At 39.8% G+C, this 19,108-nt stretch overlaps 1 protein-coding gene across 2 annotated transcripts in view; it reads left to right on the top strand.

The window, feature by feature from the left end:
• UHRF2 (ubiquitin like with PHD and ring finger domains 2) overlaps nucleotides 1-19,108 on the top strand; it is a 183,135-nt gene that overhangs the window by 133,338 nt on the left and 30,689 nt on the right. For both annotated transcript variants that reach the window (XM_050943082.1, XM_050943083.1), the window contains exons 6-9: nucleotides 3,242-3,428; nucleotides 10,760-10,883; nucleotides 11,259-11,366; nucleotides 18,568-18,672. In XM_050943082.1, the coding sequence (XP_050799039.1) occupies nucleotides 3,242-3,428; nucleotides 10,760-10,883; nucleotides 11,259-11,366; nucleotides 18,568-18,672 (524 nt within the window). The remainder of the gene's footprint in view (nucleotides 1-3,241; nucleotides 3,429-10,759; nucleotides 10,884-11,258; nucleotides 11,367-18,567; nucleotides 18,673-19,108) is intronic.

Raw genomic sequence — 19,108 nt, 5'->3', positions numbered from 1 at the left:
TATAGAAATGCATCATTGGTGCTCATTATCAAAATGGTGTCTCAAAGCCTCCCTGATTCTAATAGACCCCCGCTGTGCCCCTCTAATAGCCATGGTATCTGGCTACTCAAAGTCAGCAGCCAGGCAATCTGCCTCAGTGCTCCACCCCAGGGGAAACTTTTCACCCTTAGCCTCACAAATATTATGGAGTATGCAGAAGGCTGCTATGACCATGGGAAGGTTTTCCTCAGACAGGTCTAATCTGCCATAAAGGCAGTGCCAGCATGCTTTTAATCTGGTGAAGGCACATTCCAGTCATTCTGGACCTACTCAGCCTATTGTTGAAGCACTCCTTGCTGCTGTCCAGGTTTCCCATGTGAAGCTTCATGCGCCATAGGAGTAAGGGGTACACTGGGTCTCCCAGGATCATTATGGGCATTTCAACATCCCCTACTGGAATCTTCTGGTCTGGAAAGAAAGTCCCTGCTTGCAGCTTTCTGTACAATCCAGTATTCCTGAAGATGCATGCATCATGTATCTTCACGAACCAGCCTGCACTGATATCAGTGAAATGTCTATGGTGATACTCAAGCACCTGTAACACCATAGAGAATGTTAGTTCATGCACAGCATTCAATCATTACAATAAAATACACCTCTTGTAATATACCAGATTACTTTCTCACTGACTCTTGGCAAGCACACAACTCTGCAAACAGCTTAAACATGATGAGTTCGGCCCAGGTGAAGTGTAGGTGATATTTTCAGGGGATCAATGAAGGCAAATAGGGACAATATTGTAAATTCTGCCACCATTTTCCACAGGCAGTGGTCACTGAAGCTGATCTCTCACTCCTGAAGGTAAGCAAGGATGCAGGAGTGCATCTACTGCACGTTTGCAGGTTCAGACCCAATCCCTGTGCTGCTCACCTGTGTGCCACTTTGGTCCCTGCACAAATGATTGCCAAATGGTGCTGGAAAGTTTCCTACAATGGGGGAAGGAACAAAGCAGCTTTGCCAAGGAACCTTTGGCAGAGGATTGGCGAGTACTTCCAGGAAAGATTCCTAGAGATCTCGGGAGGATTCCTGTGAAATCTCGGTGTGCATTAACATACTATTCTTCCACACTGCTTAGCTGCACTGTGGAATGGGGAGCACATTCAAACATAGCGAGTCTTGCACATTTCTATCCCTTCACCCATTTGTACAGCTGTCCTTTGCTCTATATATTGTAGCTCATATAACTGAGCAGCATCAATTCAAAAAGACCACTTATGACGGCTCTCATTGCATCACGGGCGCCAGAGACAGACCACTGGGATTGGCTAGATCCCTCCAAAGTGTATTTCTCTTAACCCTTCCATAGAGATCTTCTCCAACACTTTAGTTTTAAATGACTTACTAGCTTCATTAAGCTTCCACCACTTGGTTTTCTGGACTGCTTTGGACTGTTTTCTTCTCATGAATGATATGTACCCATAGTCAAGAACCAGCATTCTGTGCTGAGTTAAAATGCTTTCTCTGGGAATGACCTCACAGTTTCTGGTGTTCTTCAGTTCAGTTTATCAGGAAGCAGTTCATCTGTGCCCCTGTGCTACCACTCTGAAAGGTAATCATTGTTCTTCCTTAGTGAAAAAAAGTATTCACTTTCAAATCTCATATCTGAGGATACTGTTCCCTTTCCTTGTTCCTGTGTCCATATTCACAACTGCCATTGTACCTTTTGAAGCTTTACCTTCTCTCCCATGTGACCATCAAGATTGTCACTAGTGATGACTCTTTCATTCTTTATCACTTTCTGTCTAATAATGTCTGTTTTCCCACTTGTGATGCATATGAACATCTAACTTTTAGGGGGCCATTTTCAAAAGCTTGCTTAACCAAAATTAACCTATTTCTTATCCTAGCCACATCCACTACATTTTCCCACATTATTTTGTCTAAAACTGTACCAACTCTTTCTCATATTAGATATCCCACAGTATAGTAGCTTATAGCCTTCCCCAATATCTTTGCTCCTTTCCATTTGGTTTCTTGAATTCAGGCAATCTATATTTTCCTTTTCATTCATGTTTGAATCAACCTTTCACTTTTCCTAGTTAATGTCTGTGTTCCAAGATGCCAGTCTTATTTTCTGGACGCCCATCTTTGAACATATCTGTCCAGAATGTTGTAGTAGCCCTTGCAGTAGCAAGCAGATGAGGTCAGTATTCTTTGCTTCCGGGGAGCACTCTAGTTCACATGAGGCATATAAAGGACATATTTAATGGGATTTCTTTGGCAAAGGTTTACAGGTGGCTGCTAGCCTTGACGTTATCTTCTTCCTTTTTTAACCGGGCTTGGGACTGGCTGTGGTGGAGTTACTCAGTTCCATAGTTACGGTGGACAAAAACAGTCTGGATCAAATATTACATTAGCAGTAATACAGGTTGATCTGAATGTTTAAATTCTAGTAGACAAAAATGATTAAACAAATTCTTCCATTTGGCTAAACTTTTAATTAAGAAAAAATCCCTGATACTCATTCATAAGGCTAAAAATAGAGCTCATGTTTTATACTGAGGTTTATGTAAAAATGATCCTGCATTTAACCAAATGAAAATGAAACTTGAAGTTCCTCTTTGTTTGATCTTGTAAAAATATTTCCCCCCCTAGAGTTCCATTAAAGTTGACTGTGGCTGAAGTTTGCCGTTTTGTTCATGTTCTTCTGCAGAAGCTTTTTTGGTCTAATCCTGCAAAGGCTTATACATGAATATCTTCTCTCATGTGAGCAGTTCCATCAGATTGAACAGGGTTACTCAGAGGAGTGGTTACTCACTAAAGTCTTCATGGAATTGGGGAATTAGTCCATTGTCCTGTAATAAGCTCCATGTGAGCAGACTCTCTTTGAAATCAGTGGGGCTTGTTATGGGTGTAGGAATTGTGGCCTTTTTTGATGGAGTAACAGTAAAATATCTTTTTGCTTTCTCATCACCAGCATGATGGCAAGGGGATTGAGAATATTTTGTACCTGGGCTGGTAAATGATGATGACTGTTTTGCAAGTCTTTCATACAAGACCACAAATTGACATGACATTAGTATTTTAGATGTAACATTATTGTAGATGTAGTTTTGTAAATAAATGTTTCTCAGTAGCTACCATTATGCTTGGTCTTTTTTTTTTTAAAATAGAGATCATAAGAAGGTTCCTGCATAATGGCATATTTATGAATCTGAAATCACTTCTCTGATGCTTAACTTTTTCTAATTTATCTTCACAGGAAAGAGTGGGCCTGAGTGCAAGCACTGTAGGGCAGACCCAGATGCGGAATGTCGCTTTTGCTCCTGCTATTTGTGTGGTGGAAAACAGGATGCTCACATGCAACTTCTGTGCGATGAATGTAATATGGCCTACCATATATACTGCCTGAATCCGCCTTTAAGCAAGATACCAGAAGATGAGGACTGGTAAATATAAAAGGATGATACTTTATGCAAAATTCTGTTCTATAAAATGTGCCTTTACTATTTGAGATTACAGAGAATTACTAAATGTCATGGATATTCAGAACATTGAGGAAGAAGTCTTGTAGCCCTGGTATGTATTTTTCATGCACAGAATCTGCATAAAAATTCATGTCCATGCTGTATATGAAGGTTCCATTTATAAATAGTTTGTAACTGGTTATTAGATGTCTTTTTAATAAATGATTAATCAATTGTTGTTAGTCTCACAGATAATAACCATCTATTATTCCTTTAACTGAAGTGCTTAGATATATCTATATTGTACACGATTCATATTTGTAACATACTCATGACATCTATTAATCATTTATCAATCCATTTTTAAATAGAACATGTTAATATAAAGTGTAATCCATTACATATACGCCAATAGAATTTTAAGAACCCAATCCTGCAGACCCTTATTTCAAATTAGTAGTTCCATAAGTAATAAGTACATTCAAACATTCACAGGTATTTCTTTAATAAAATATTATTTTCCTGTGGAGATGGATGAGTCAGACTACTTCATGGTAGAGGCTGTTCAACATGTATTTAAAAGGTAAGGGCGTGTGAGGAGAGAGGTAAATGTAGTTCTTCTTTGAGTATTGTCCATGTGGATCCCACTTCTCGTGTGTTCACACCATAGATGTGCAGGTTTGCAATCTTAAACCAGTAGTATCTCTTGGGGCAGTGCATATGCCCTAGACGTCCTTTTGTCTTCCACCCAAATTCATATAAGTACTTAGTTCCTTCTTACTGCCTGTGGCAGTGATTTGGAATAGAGTTATATCCTCTCAATGTTACCTGAGCTGTTAAGATTTGGCCAGAATCCTTAGAGTCTGTCAAATATCACTTAGTTTACATCCTACCGCTAGTTAGAATAGATTTGACATTCAAAATTAGAAGTGGTGTTGTTTTTTCAGTTGACGTTACTCACTCAACTGCTGCCAAGACACCATTCCTATCTCTTGGCAGAACTTAAGTCCATCAGATTGCTGGTGGTTGATGGCCTGATATCCATGCCTGATATTGATCACTAATTAGCATACTCAGTGCCTCTTCAGCCTTGGAGAGGCACATGTATTGTTAAAATTTCTTTTATGGAACTTGACACAGCCAGCCACTTCAAGTTCTATCTCTTGGAACATTCTGTGCAGTTGGGCCTTTGGACTTGGAGAACCCTGAGTTTTCCAGGCATAGCCAATAGGCTTATGCAGCAGTAAAGTCTCACAATAAGTTGGCAAGTCATGATGCAAAACCTCAGTCCCTGATTTCATCCAGAATTGGTTCAGGGTCCTCGGCAGTTTGGGCATTACTCAGAGTGTGAGTACAGAAGCTGAATGTAAGCCTGCTTTCCCTCCTGAGGGTACCTCAGCATTGAGAGGCAGACAGGAGTATTGCTCTAAAACGGACACCCAGTACCATTCTTTCTCCTTTGAGACTTTGAGGAAGAAGAAAAAGAAGTGTAGTCATTAGTCTCATGACTTACCCCAGCACCGGGCAGAACCAAAAAGGCCTCCAATAAAGAGGCTTCAGCAGCCACACCCTTGAAAACTTCTGTTCCAGCTACTCTGGTGCTGGCTGACATGACACCCAACTCCCTGTCTCTGGAAATAGCAGTGCCACCTTATATGGCACCCAAGATATCAGCACAAACTGTGCTAACTCTACTAATGCTGACAATTCTGTTGCTCACAGATAATCTCCCTTTTCACATCATCCTCTATCTTCACTGATCTGACAATGAGCTCCCTAGAACTCATACACCTGTGAAAGCATAAGACACCCTCAGGCTCCACTTTGTTTAGATGAGGGTGATCAGCATACCTCCCTCATCCTTAACACTCCAGAGACATGCAGTCAACAACTTGGAACCATGCTTGGTTCCTGTCTTTACACTTTTATCCTTGTGGGATGGCTTCTTGGCCCTCTGGTCCTTGGAGAGCCATGTGGGGTCCTTCATCTTATTCTAATGCTACTGGCCCCAAAATGTGATCCCTGTCAAGGAAAACTCATTCTACTACACCTTGAAGGTCCACTCCAAGACTGACTGACTTTTGTGGAGTACTTTGTCATTATTCCTCTACATCATCTTAAAACTCCTTTGGTTACCCATCACGTCTCTCTCTTTTCCACTGATGAGGCAGATTGACACAATCTGGTTTACCTCTTGATGATTACAAGGCCTTTCAGCAGCTTCTAGGCAGACTAGCTGAGATATTGATCATAGATTTAATTGCAGTCCTGGAGAAATTTCACAAATTATTCACAATACTACAGGCTCTTGACCATTCAAGGGTCCTGGTGCCCAAAAACAGGAATCCTTGAATTGACCAAAGATCTGTGGCTTACTCTGGCCTTAAAACCATTTTTGTGGAAAAGAGTGGATAGATGTGATAAGATGCCTCAGAAGAGTTTTCAGCATTTTTTTCCCACTCTTCCAACATCCAGTTCTTTAGTGATATCAACAGCAAACGAGAAATGAAGCTGTTGAGTAATGCCAAATCAATGCCTAAAGAGAGAGACCCCAAGAAATGAGACTTTTTTGCAGAAATATATGCTCTTTTGCTTCTTTGTAGATGTGTATCTCAAATTACTAACATATATCTGGGATTTTGTTATCCTTTATTGACAAGTTTCCCTAAGAACAAAAATTGGCGCTCAGAAGTACTCTGAAGGTCAGCTCTTAGCAAAGCATTCTCTCCAGGATGTCCTGGAAATTTTAGCTACAGCATCTCATTCAGTATTCACTGCAGTAACTATCAGATGTTCTTCAAGGATACTTAAATAGGTCCAAGCCACTATGAAAATCTGCCTTTTTGAAGGTTCAGATCCTTTTAATTCAAAAGCTAATGAATATGTTTGCTCCCTTTAAGGACTCCAGAGCAGTACATTAGTCTCTTGGACTACATGTGTAATAACAGAGAATACCCTTTGGGTCCTAAAAGCAACCTCAATAAAGACTGAAACAAAGACATATCAGTATTTTAGTGACTCTCCTTCTCCACCAAACCCAGAAGAAGAGATTTTTTTTTCTCTCTGTCAGCTCTATTTCTTCCTTGAACAAGCAGCAGGCTTGATGAGCATGTTGGGAGCCCCAACATAACATTAAGAGCCCTATCTAGTGTTTCTTCAGTTTGGCAACCATCTATCCCTATTCTCCCAGCCTTGAACTGAGTATTAATTCATACTTTTTAGGCTCAGGAGGTAATTTCCACAGGATGTGGAATTCAGTTTAAGTCCTTCCCACACCCCACTCTCCTTCCATGTCCTCCTTCATGGACTTTTGTCATGAGAGACTCTTGAGAGAGGAAGCTCTTCAAGAGTATAAAGGCACCAGTTTGGTGCCAATGTTAGAGGGCAGTCCATTTCCACTCAAAGATTAAGCGGATAAGAGTGCATACATATAGGATATCGAATGACAGGCCTAAAAGCCTGTAGGGAGGATAGGCTCATTCTGTTAGAGCTAAGGTACCTTGCTCAGCCATCCTTAGGAACATTGCTGTACTGGAGAATTGCAAAGACACCACGTGGAACTCCATTCATATCTTTGTAAAATATCAATCCTTGGACTTGGACAGTGCATATATGATGCCAATTTTGGCCAAATATTGCAATTCCTATTCAATTAGGACTCCTCAGACCCTCTACCAGTCTTACGGAGACTACTTCTTCGTCACCAGCAGTGGGATCCACACTGACAATACATAAAGAAAAACAAGTTATTCACCTTGTCAGTAACTAGTTTTTCAGTATGGTTTGAGTGTGTGGATCCTGCCTTCCTCTGCTCTACTCTGGAGTCCTATGAATATTTGGAACTCTGGACTGGAGGGGAACTGAGTGGCATTTGGTACCACTAGGCCATATATTCCCTCAAGTGGGACATCTAGGGCAGTAGTTCTCAAAGCTGGTCTGCCGCTTGTTCAGGGAAAGCCTGTAGTGGGCCAGGCTGGTTTGTTTACCTGCCGTGTCTGCAGGTTTGGCTGATGGCTGCTCCAGGCCAATGGAGGCAGCAGGAGGGGCGGTCAGCACATCCCTTGGTCCGCGCCGCTTCCTGCAGCCCCCATTGGCCTGGAGTGGCAAATCGCAGTCAGTGGGAGCCACGATCGGCCGAACCTGCGAATGCGGCAGGTAAACAAACTGGCCAGGCCCACCAGGGGCTTTCCCTGAACAAGCGGTGGACTGGCTTTGAGAACTACTGATCTAGGACATATTTACAGCTTCCCAGACACTCCTGGCCAAAAGATTCTAAACATACACCTGTACCAGAAGTGGGATCCACATATACAAAACATCTAGAAGAACCACAGTGACTGATGAGGTATATAACTTTTCTTCTATTTTAAAATTTAACTCTGTTTTGTTTGCACTGTAGCCATATGTGTTCTTAGTTTTATTCATGAAGGTAGATGAACTTTTCTGGCCAGGGAAGCCGGTGCGATGGAATGGCAGAGCTATGGCCTTGCTTCTTGTCCACTTCTCGTAGGTTATGTAGCGGTGCTAATCCTATGCGGTCCTTTCACTCACTTTGGTGTAAAGGACTGCAATTCTGCAATGTAATGCCGCTGCACAGAAATGTAAAAGAAATGTGTCTCCTTTTCTCTTCCTGCCTTGCATACTAATTTAGGTTCATGGCAGAGTTTGACCCTTAGTTGAATACCAGATATTTGTTTTAAAAGTGGAAAATTGTCCATTTTAAATTTTAATAATTTAAACTTGGCAGCCCCCAGTTCCACCCCACAGTTTGGGAAATACTGATAAGGCATTTTCGTACAGATCAGAACCAGTCTATTTATATGCTAAACAGTATTTAATATTCTATACAAAGTTCAGTTAAGAAAACATTAAGATTGCTTGGTTAAGCAATCTTAAAGCAGGAAATGCCATAGTTAAAGCTGCATGCACACTTTCAAATTTACCTTATTGTGAATATGCATTATTCCACAGTCCTTTTTATTGTATACTACTTTTCGAATAATAGAATATAACTTCATACATTTTTGCAATAACCTTAGATACGGATGGCTAACTCTTATTTTTTTCATTCCTTACTTACACTAATTTCACTGTCCTAGTGAAGTACCTTTATTGGCTTAGTGTGAAATACTGGCCCCATTTAATAGGAGTCTTGCCATTGACTTCAATTCTGGCAGAATTTCACCCTTAAACTACTTGTATTAGTTTGTCTGTCACCATCCATGAACTCTTTACATTTTATTTTTTAACCAGCAGCCTGTCTTGTGTGAAATTCAAGGAATAAATCAATTGACTAAGAAATTAACTGTTCACACAAATATAGCACAACCTTCGTAAGCTGCTCACTGTAAAACTTTAGCCAAAAATGCAGTACAAAATGTACTGTACATGCACAGCATGAGATGTCAGAAGACTCCTAACTAGGTCAAATCCACACCCATTTTCCATGGAACATTCAAAGGTATTTCTGATTAAGGGGCTTGATCCTGCAAGGTGCGGAGCACTCTGGCCCTGATGCAGCAAAGCACTTTAAAATTTGGTTAGCTTTAAGCAAATGAGTAGTCCTATTGCCTAATTTCAGCAATTTCCAGTTCAAATGCTCATGCTTAAGTACTGTGCTTTGTATCAGGGCCAGAATGCTCAGCATATTACTAGATCTTGCCCAAGGAGAAGTATTTCAGTGTCAAATGTCTAAACTTTAAAATCCTTGCTCTTTTGCTGTATGAGCTTGGGAAATGAACTTACCATCTTTGTACCTCAATCAGTATATATGTGACACTTTCTGGGGGTATCCAGGGTTGTGAGGCATCTCACTACCACTTGCCATTAGTGTGAGGAAGCCATGTCTGTGCCTGCCAGGATCAGTTCCCTCACAATCTTTCAGCCTAGGCAGGCTCTGCTGTCCATCTGCAAGTTAGCCATAGGCTCTCTCCCAGGCCCTCTGAGCATCTCTTTAGAGTGTCCAGCTCGAGTCTGTTGAGTACTCTCACAATTTCCAGATCCTCTGTTCCCAAAGAAGCAGTATACTTCTGATTAACAGCTTCACCTGAGATCACCACTGCATACAGCAGTTAGATAAGTTTATAGTAAAAACAAGAAGTATATTTAACGAAATACAGAGATTCAAATGATAGCAAATAGAAATTTTTGGGAACAACTGGTTACATGTAAAATGAAATTATAACCTGCTTTCTAGAGTTAACTAACAAGACATTTTCCTGTCTTTCTCCCAGCGTTTAACAGCCAGCTTGGCTGTGACCCCCTGTTCATAAGACAAGCACACTGTCAGCTTGCCTCTTACGTGAAGGATGCAGAATCTTTCTCTTTACCTTCAGTTGTAGTTCCAACATTTCTTTGTCTTTGTTCATAAACAGAACACCCCCGCTCTCACCATTACTTGTTTTTCCTGTGGAGAACCTCCTTGTAGGTTTCACAGTTTCTTGATTAGCATTTAGCTCAGTCTGTAAATAGACAACCATTGTGAAGTACACAATACTCAATTTACCTATAGCCAGACAGATGTGTCTCCTGCCTGAAAGCAACTTATTAACACTTCCTGGTGACAGGCCTAATTCACAGGCATTAAGAACATAATTTTCACTATATGTACACAACTTCTTGCATATTATCCATACATACATTTCTCAATGATTATCATGACCAGTATGACACAGGCTTTCAGCAGAGACCTTAAATGCCACCCTTTGGCAAACTATTATATAGATACTAGATCCAGGGGATCCCAGTAACTCTTATGTATTCTTGTACCCTCTGCCAGTTGGCATAAAGAGGTTCCCGTTTCACAACATAATAGGTTTGTTATAATGTATACCTTATAAGTATGTTGAGTGTTTCTTACAGTGTGGTTCATAGTCAGAAAAGTGACAATGGTAGCTTCTTATTCTTGTTTTTCTAGCCAGCCATGCAGAACTCACACAGCTAAAATCTAATCTGGCTCATACCTTACTGTTCAGTAAGATCCAACCTCAAGGTCAAAATCAGATCCTTCAGTTACACCTGTATATCCATATTGAAGACAATGAGTCTGCACAAATTTGAACTGGAGGTGGCATTAGGAGTTACTTTTTTAGTTATATGTAATTAGCTTTAATGTATACTTTAAGTATTTTGATAATTTAAGCTGAAAAGTACAGTATAAGTGCAAAGCATTATTATTATTAGTTCTATTACACTGACATTTTTTGAGGTTGGCAAAACCTTGAACATATGGATTAATCAACACGGTTTGGGCTACAGTAAATATGTTGCCATTAGGTTATGCAATTGAAAAATCTGTCAAAACTTTTTTTAAGGTACTGTCCTTCCTGCAAAAATGATTCTGATGAAGTTGTAAAGGCTGGGGAAAAGCTCAAGCAGAGTAAAAAGAAAGCAAAGATGCCATCTGCCAGTACTGAGAGTCAGCGAGACTGGGGCAAGGTAAAGTGTATTTCAAGAATAAATATAACTCTGTGTGTCTATGCCTGTCTGTGTTATATCTGTGACTATACATATAAATTAACTATGCAAAGTTCAGTACTAAATTACACATCATGCAATGTTCAGTGGAATTGCACAGTGTGTAAATCAATGCTGAATTTTGGCCATTGTCTCCAAAAGTTAAAACATTAGAAATCCTTTTTTAAAAAGTTGACTAGAGACAAGGATTATAAATAAAATAATAAATAAAAATTAGAATTTACATAGTTCTATTTAAAACATTTTTATTATAATAGAAATCCATATGTCTGCATCAACTTTGAAAGGAAACTTAAATATAATAAAATTAATTTCTTCTCTCTGATACGTTGGTAGGGTATGGCTTGTGTTGGTCGTACTAAGGAATGCACTATTGTTCCTTCTAACCACTATGGACCTATACCTGGCGTTCCTGTTGGAACAACCTGGAAATTCAGAGTTCAGGTACGTTGCTTTAGAATTCTCTGTTGGGTATAGGTGGGGTAGCAGAATGGTTTTGGTATTGATTGCTGTCATTTTCACTAGAATAAAGAACAGTGGGCACATTTAACAGTTCATTCTGTTTTTAGAGATACTACTGGTTGTAGTGATCAATACTATACTTAAAATGGGGGAATACCACTGGAATTGGTAATACCTCCAAAACTAAAATGAACTTTGAAGTGCACCCACTGTAATTAGGACGCGTCTTCAGTCTTTGATATCAAGATCCTGAATGGAACACTTTGTGTGCTATCGGATTAGATTTTAGAAAATGTTTAATGGCTTTACCACAAAGTGGCACAAATCTTTCTCAGGTGAGACATAACTGAGAACAGTACCTTCAGTTGTTTTCTCTTTTCCCCTGCCTCACCTGACATTGAGAAATACTGTGACTAATCAACATAATTGATTTTTGTTTTTCTAGTTAGGAAAGTAGTCATTTTTTATTTTCAAAACTGGCTAATTCTTTTTCTCCTGCTTTGACTCTACTGATTTGAACAGAAATAATAATTCTATCCAATCCATATTAGAGGATAATGCCTTTTTTGAGGGTGGAGGAGCTGGTTTGGAGAATGAAGACATCTGAAAGCCCCTCCTTCTGGCATGTTTGCTGAACTGACTGTTCTCCCATTATCTCTTCTTCCAAAGAGGAGACCAGATATTTCCTTTTCTAAGTTCAATGAAGTTGTTCAGCAAGGGGCACTTCTTTACTTATGGAAAACAAGTTTCCCTTTGTATTTTTTGAGAGGAATTTTATATTTTGGAATGGTATGTGGGTCATGGGGCAAATTTCCATGGCATCAGAAATTTTCTCTTAGAATCACCATTTTGCTTCTAGATCTTGCTATCTTTGTGTTTTTGCTAGAAGGTTGTTTGGAATCACATGGGAGATGGAAACAGAGTAGTTGGGAACAGAGATTATGGTCCTTCCAGAGTCCTTGAAAACCAACCAAAGGATGAACTTGAGTTCCAACTCCAGTTTCTCAGATTGCAAAGATCAGTCAAATTAGGTCCAGTGCTCTGGTGCTAATAAAAATTAAATAAAAGCAATTATTCTCCTTGAAGGAATCCAATCGCCACAAAAGGAAGAAAGCTTAAATCTGATAAGAAAATAGCTCCTAAAACTCAGAAACACAAGCATTCATCTTAAGTGTAGACCTTCTCAGAGGATTTGTAAACTCTTCAGAACATACTGTCTGCATGTGTGTTTTTACAGCGACTAGCATAGAGGATCCTAATATGATTGAGGCCTCTCGTGTTACTGTAATACAAATAATAATGAGGCAGGATCTGTATTCAAAATATAGGAAGGGCTCTTTTCCTTTATAAGCCTTTGAGATGATACTGCAGTAGATGGTTAACTTCATAGGTTTACTCCTTAATATTTGAGTGCCTAATCTGTTAAATCAAGGCCGCCTGCATCATGCAGACACATTCCACTTAGCTGCATGGATTTGAAAAGATATAATAACAAAAATCTACTTTGTCAAAGTGATAAACATCCTTTTATTTTCCAATAAATATTTTAGGACTATAGAATATACCAAAATCTGGGGAAAATTCAGTTCATGGAGCAGAACAAAAATACTTAAAGTTAAATTATCCAATATTGCCCTAATCCTGGATTTTAGCTGAAATTACTGAAGGTGCTTTGCAAACATGCTTCTGCTGTTCCCCGGTATTCTAGTAATGGACAACACAAAGTTGAGCTCTTCACATCCCTATTGTGAGACATTTCTCAGAGTTTCAAACTTTTTTAACCAAAAAGCCTGTTGGCAACTGAATTTGCTTCTAGACTCTTACAGAATCACAGTTTGAGCATCTGCAGTGTGTGCTCTTCTCTGAACCTTCTCGAGTTTATCAATATCCTCCTTGAATTGTGGACACCAGAGCTGAACACTATAGTACAGCAACATTCTCCCAGTGCCAAAAATAGAGATGTAATATCCTCTTTACTGCTATTTAAATATTCCCCAGTTTATGCATCCCAGGATCACATTAGCTCTTTTGGCCACTGTGTCACACTGGGAGCTCCTGTTCAACTGATTTTCCACCATAGCCCCCAAATCTTTTTCAGAGTCACTACTTCCCAGGATAAAGTCCCATCCTTTAAGTATGGCCTGCATTCTTTGTTCCAAGATCTACATATTTACATTTAGCTGTGTTAAAATGCATATTGTTTGCTTGCACCCAGTTTACCAAGCAATCCAGATCTCTCTTACTCAGTCATTTGTCTGCTTCATTATTTACCACTCCCCTAATTTTGTTCTTTCTGTATTTTAGACTCTGATTCTACCTCATTTTCACCAGCATTCACTATGTTAGACATCCAGTCAACGCCAGTCTTCTTGATAAAACTTGAAACAAAGAAGTCATTAAGCACCTCTGCCATTTCTACATTTTCTGTTGTTGTCTTTCTCCCCTCATTGAGTAACAGGCCTACTCTGTCCTCGGTCTTCCTCTCGCTTCTAATGTTTTTGTAGAATGTTCTCTTGTTTCTTTTTATGTCCCTAGCTAGTTTGATCTTATTTTGTGCCTTGGCTTTTCTAATTTTGTCCTGACATACTTGTATTTGTTGATATTCATCCTTTGTAATTTGGCCGAGTTTCTACTTTTTGTACGACTCTTTTTTGAGTTTTAGATCACTGAAGGTCTCCTGGTTAAGCCAGGGTGGTTTCTTGCCATACTTCCAATTTTTCCTGTGCAGTGGGATAGTTTGCTCTTGTGTCCTTAATGTCGCTTTGAAAAACTGCCAACTGTTTTCAATTATTTTTCCTCTTATACTTGCTTCCCATAGGATTTTACCTACCAACTCCCTGCGTTTGCTAAAGTCTGACTTCTTGAAATCCAGTGTCTTTATTTTGCTTTTCTCCCTCCTACCATTCCTTAGAATCACAAACTCTACCATTTCATGATCACTTTCACCCAAGTTGCCTTCCACTTTCAAATTCTCAAATAGTTCCTCCCTATTTGTCAAAATCAAATCTAGAACAGCCTTTCCCCAGTAGCTCTCTCCACCTTGTGAAATAAAAAATTTGTCTCCAGTACTTTCCAAGAACTTGTTAGATAATCTGTGCCCTGCTGTGTTATTTTCCCAACAGATGTCTGGGTAGCTGAAGTCCCCCATCACCACTAAGTTCTGAGTTGGCCAGTTATTTCCTGTGTCTTACATATGAAACTCTTGTAATACACTCCAGAATTACATTCGTGTTCTTCACAACTGCATCATGTCGACTCATATTCCATTTTTGATCCATGATAACCCCCAGATCCTTTTCAGTAGTACTACCACCTAGTCATTTTGTAGTTATGCATTTGATTTTTTTCCTTTCTAAAACTAGTACTTTGCACTTGACCTTTTTAAATTTCATCTTGTTAATTTCAGACCAATTCTTTAATTTGTCAAGGTTATTTTGAATTGTAATCCTGTCCTCCTCCAAAGTGTTTGAAACTCCTCCCAGCTTGATGTCATCCTTAGATTTTTATAAGCTTAGTCTCTATTCCATTATTCAAGTCATTACTGAAAATATAGAACAGTAGCAGACCCCAGAATGACCTGTGCTGGATCCACTAGATACATATTCCCAGTTTGAGAGCAAACCACTGATAAGTACTTTTTGAGTATAGTCTCAACTAGTTGTGCACCCATTTTATAGTAATTTCATCTAGACCACATTTCCCTAGTTTGCTTATGAGAATGTGATGTGAGACTGTGTCAAAAGCCTTACTAAAATCAAGGTTATTCATGTCTACTGCTTTTGCTCTAGCCACTAGGCCAGTTATTCTGGCACAGAAGTAAATTAGGTTGGTTTGCCATGATTTGTTCTTGACACATCCATGCTGATTATTATCACCCTATTATCCTCAAGGTGCTCTGAAAAATAGATAGTTTAATAATTTTATTCCAGTATCTTTCCAGGAGTCAAAGTTACACTGACTGGATTATAATTTCCTGAGTTGGCTTTGTTCCTCTTTTTAAAGATAGGTACTGTGCTTTCCCTTCTCCAGTACTATGAGTCCTCACCTGTCTTACATAAGTTCTTGAAGATAATTGCTAATGATTACGAGCCTGCTTCAGCTAGTCCCTTAAGTACTCTAAGATGAATTGTGTCAAGCCCTGCTGACTAGAATACATCTAAACTATCTAAATATTCTTTAACCTGGTCTTTCCCTGTTGTGGCTTGCATTCCTTTCCTCTTGTTCCTAATGTTAATAGTGTTGAGTATGTGGTCATCATTAACCTTTCTAGTGAAGACTCAAGCAAAATGGGCATTAAGCACTTTTGCTTTCTTGATGTCATCCATTTTTGGCTCTCATTTCCAGCTACATAAAGAACTTACACTTAACGTTGAGAGCAAGAGAAAGAAGAGATTCTATAAATTCATCTTATTGCCTTTTATGTCCCTTACTAGGTGTAGCTCATTTTGTGTTTTAACCTGTCTGCTTTTGTCCCTATGAGCTTGTGTTGTTCTTTTGCACCGATCCGTAGCACTTTTTTCATGTTTCTGCTTTTTATAGAATTCCTTTTTGATTAAAGAGCGCCTCTTGGAGCCATGTTGGCCTCTTATTATCTTGCCTTTGCATTGGAATAGCTTGCTGTTATGCCTTTATATTGTCTGTTTGTGAATTGCTGGCTCTTGAACTCCTTTTTCCCTTAGATTTTCTTTATGGGACCTCTCTGATTTTGTTAAAAGTGTGAGTTTTTTAAAGTCCATTGTCCTTATTCTGCTGCACTTGCTCCTTTCTTTCCTTAGAACTATGAAATCTGTCATTTCGTGATCCCTGTCACCCAAAGTGCCTTCCACATTAAAATTCACAAGCAAGTCATCTTTGTTGGTCAGAATCAACGAGGGGAGGAATAGCTCAGTGGTTTAAGCATTGGCCTACTAAAACCAGTGTTGTGAGTTCAGTCCTTGAGGGGGCCATTTAAGGATCTGGGTCAAAATCAAGTCTAAAATGGCTGTCCTGGTTACCTCCTACTCTTTTTGAAACAAAAGTTTTTCCTCAACACATTCCAATAACTTATTGGAAAGTTTGTGTTTTGCCGTGTTACTTTTCCAGCAGATGTCTAGGATTACTACCAGGGCTTGTGTTTTGGATATTTCTGTTGTTTGTTCTAGAAATGCCTCCATCTCCTTTTCCTGATTTGATGGTCTATAGTAACCCCTTATCTTGACATCACTCCTATTTTTGCCCATTTTATCTTTGCCCAGAGATTTTCAACTAGTCTGTTTCTGACCTCCTTCTGGACCTCCGAATAAATGTATATGTTCTTGATATATAATGCAACACCACTCCTCTTTCTTTCCTCTGCCTGTTCTTCCTGAACAAGTTATACCCCTCTGTACCAATATTTCATTCAAGATTTATCCCAACAAAGTCTCTGTGATGCCAATTATGTCATAATTTAGCTTATGTATAAATACTTCCAGTTCTTGTTTATTTCCCGTACTCTTTGCATTTGTGTATAGACATCCTAAGATGTTTAGCAGATTCCCTCCCTGATCTCAGTCATGTTCCTGTGATCCTATTGTAATTTTCCATGTCCCTCCTACCCCAATATCTAGCTGTCCATTAGGGTTGCTTTTCCTATGCTTACCTGTGTAGTTTTGTCACTTGTGACCTTTGAACTTAGTTTAAAGCCCTCCTCAGTAGGTTGGTACATGAAGATCCTTTCCCCTTTATTGGTCAGTTGGACCCCATCTCTTACTAGTAGATCTCCTTCCTAGAACAGCAGCCTTGGGTGAGGTAGCCAAAGCCTTCCCATTGATGCCATCTATGCAGCCATGCAATCATCTCCAGGATATGTGTCTCTACTTAGGCCCTGATTCTCAACTGGGTGGATGGATAAGAACACAATCTGTGTCCCCGACGCCTTCATCCTCAATCCCAGAGTCACTGCTTATCTGCTCAGGATCATACCTGGTAGCATTATTAGTGCCTATGTGAATGAGCAACCTGGGATAGGGGTTGGGGGATGAATTAGTTTTGGCAACCTTTCTGTGACATCTCTGATACGGGCTCCATGCAGACAGCACACCTCTGGGATGCTATATCAGGTGGGCATATGGATGTCTGTCTCCCTCAGAAGGGAATCACTGACCACCAGCACCCTATGCTTTCTTTTCTGGGATGTGGTGAATGTGAGCCTCCCAGCGTTTAGAGAAGATGGCTCCTCCTCCTTAGCTAGTGGGGTCTACTCCTTCTCTCCTGTTGCCAGTACTGCATACTGGTTCTTGACCGTATGGTGGGGGACTTGGATGGGGGGTGACGCACTGTCTGCTGCCCAAGGTGACCGGCAACCAGTCTCCTCCCTACAGAGCTGCCAATTCTCCTTCCTCCTCTCGTGTTGTTGTAGTCATCTGAAGTTGGTTAGTATTCTCTGTCCCAGGTGTTTCCATGTGTCTTGTCAATTAAGTGCTCATGCTCCTAGATGCTACCCAGATGAGCCACTTCCTCCTGCTGCTCACCTATCTGTTTCCTGAAGGACTCCCAACAGACACCTAACACACTAGTGGGTTCTCCTGCCAGACCGTGTTCTGAGCAAGACAAGACAGGGCCAGGGTGGAAGCTTTCAGAGTCAGGATGCCTGTCTGACAGTGGCCCCCATAGTGCATGCAGAGTTAGAGCTAGCTAACAGTGGTGTTGATGACACACAGTTTCTGTCCCATTGTGGGCTCTTCCTCGTAGAGTAGCTGCAAGTTAGGGTTCTGTGGTTTTCCTTTCCTTAACTCTGTACTCTCCTTTTGCTGGCAGACTCAACTAGCTAATTCTCTTAGTCTTACCAGCCACATCACCCATAGTCTCATCACCCCTAGTCTCACCAGCCACATGTCTTACCAGTTATTGGGAGCCTGCAGGCTTTTTAAAGCTGGGCCTCACATAGTGCTGGAATGGGTGATTCAGCCCCTCTCACTCAGCCACCTCTAATCACTGCTCAGTGAATTGGGCCCTAGACTGCCTTTGTGACTTTGTTCCTCCTAAAAGTACATAAAATCCTCTCTTCCTCAGGCAATTTCATATTAACCTTTTTCTGCAGACTGCCTCTTCACATAAAATTATACTTCATTAAAAAATAAATTAATTGTTAAAAATGAATATTGCTGGCCAGTTGCTTTAGGAATTATCTTAAAGATTTCCTCCGTTTATTTTATTACCAAAGGTGAGTGAAGCAGGCGTTCACAGACCGCATGTTGGCGGAATCCATGGACGGAGTAATGATGGAGCTTATTCACTTGTGCTGGCTGGAGGATTTGAAGATGAAGTGGTATGTTTTTTATCCAAACCAATGTCATGACTTCTGTTTTATGAATGTGGAGAGTTAAGTTCCTTGCTGTTCCTAAAGTTAACCCTCATAAACAAGGTGTGAGTTCACAGAATAATAAATATTAACTATTATTTAACTTATTTGTTTTAATTTAAACACAAATATATGTTTAAAAAATATATCCTTAAAATATATGGTTATTGATAACAGAAGACAACTTCGTGTTCTTATGTAAAACACTTTACTTACAGCTGAATTTTAGTTTATTCACAAATGCTAATTGTTAATATTCTTATATAGTCTGGATTTATTGTCAGCATGTAAAATCTGATGAGCCTGTGACAGTAGGCTTTGTAAGTGATGCATTTTAGATTCTGCCCTGACCATCATTTTTATTGCTGTCAAGTTAATAAAACTGACTATCAAACAGATAATC

Source organism: Gopherus flavomarginatus, chromosome 3 (genome assembly GCF_025201925.1).
Source record: "Gopherus flavomarginatus isolate rGopFla2 chromosome 3, rGopFla2.mat.asm, whole genome shotgun sequence".
In the NCBI taxonomy this organism is placed as follows: domain Eukaryota; kingdom Metazoa; phylum Chordata; order Testudines; family Testudinidae; genus Gopherus; species Gopherus flavomarginatus.
Note: the sequence above shows the minus strand (reverse complement) of the source record. Positions and strands in the feature narration are given on the sequence as shown.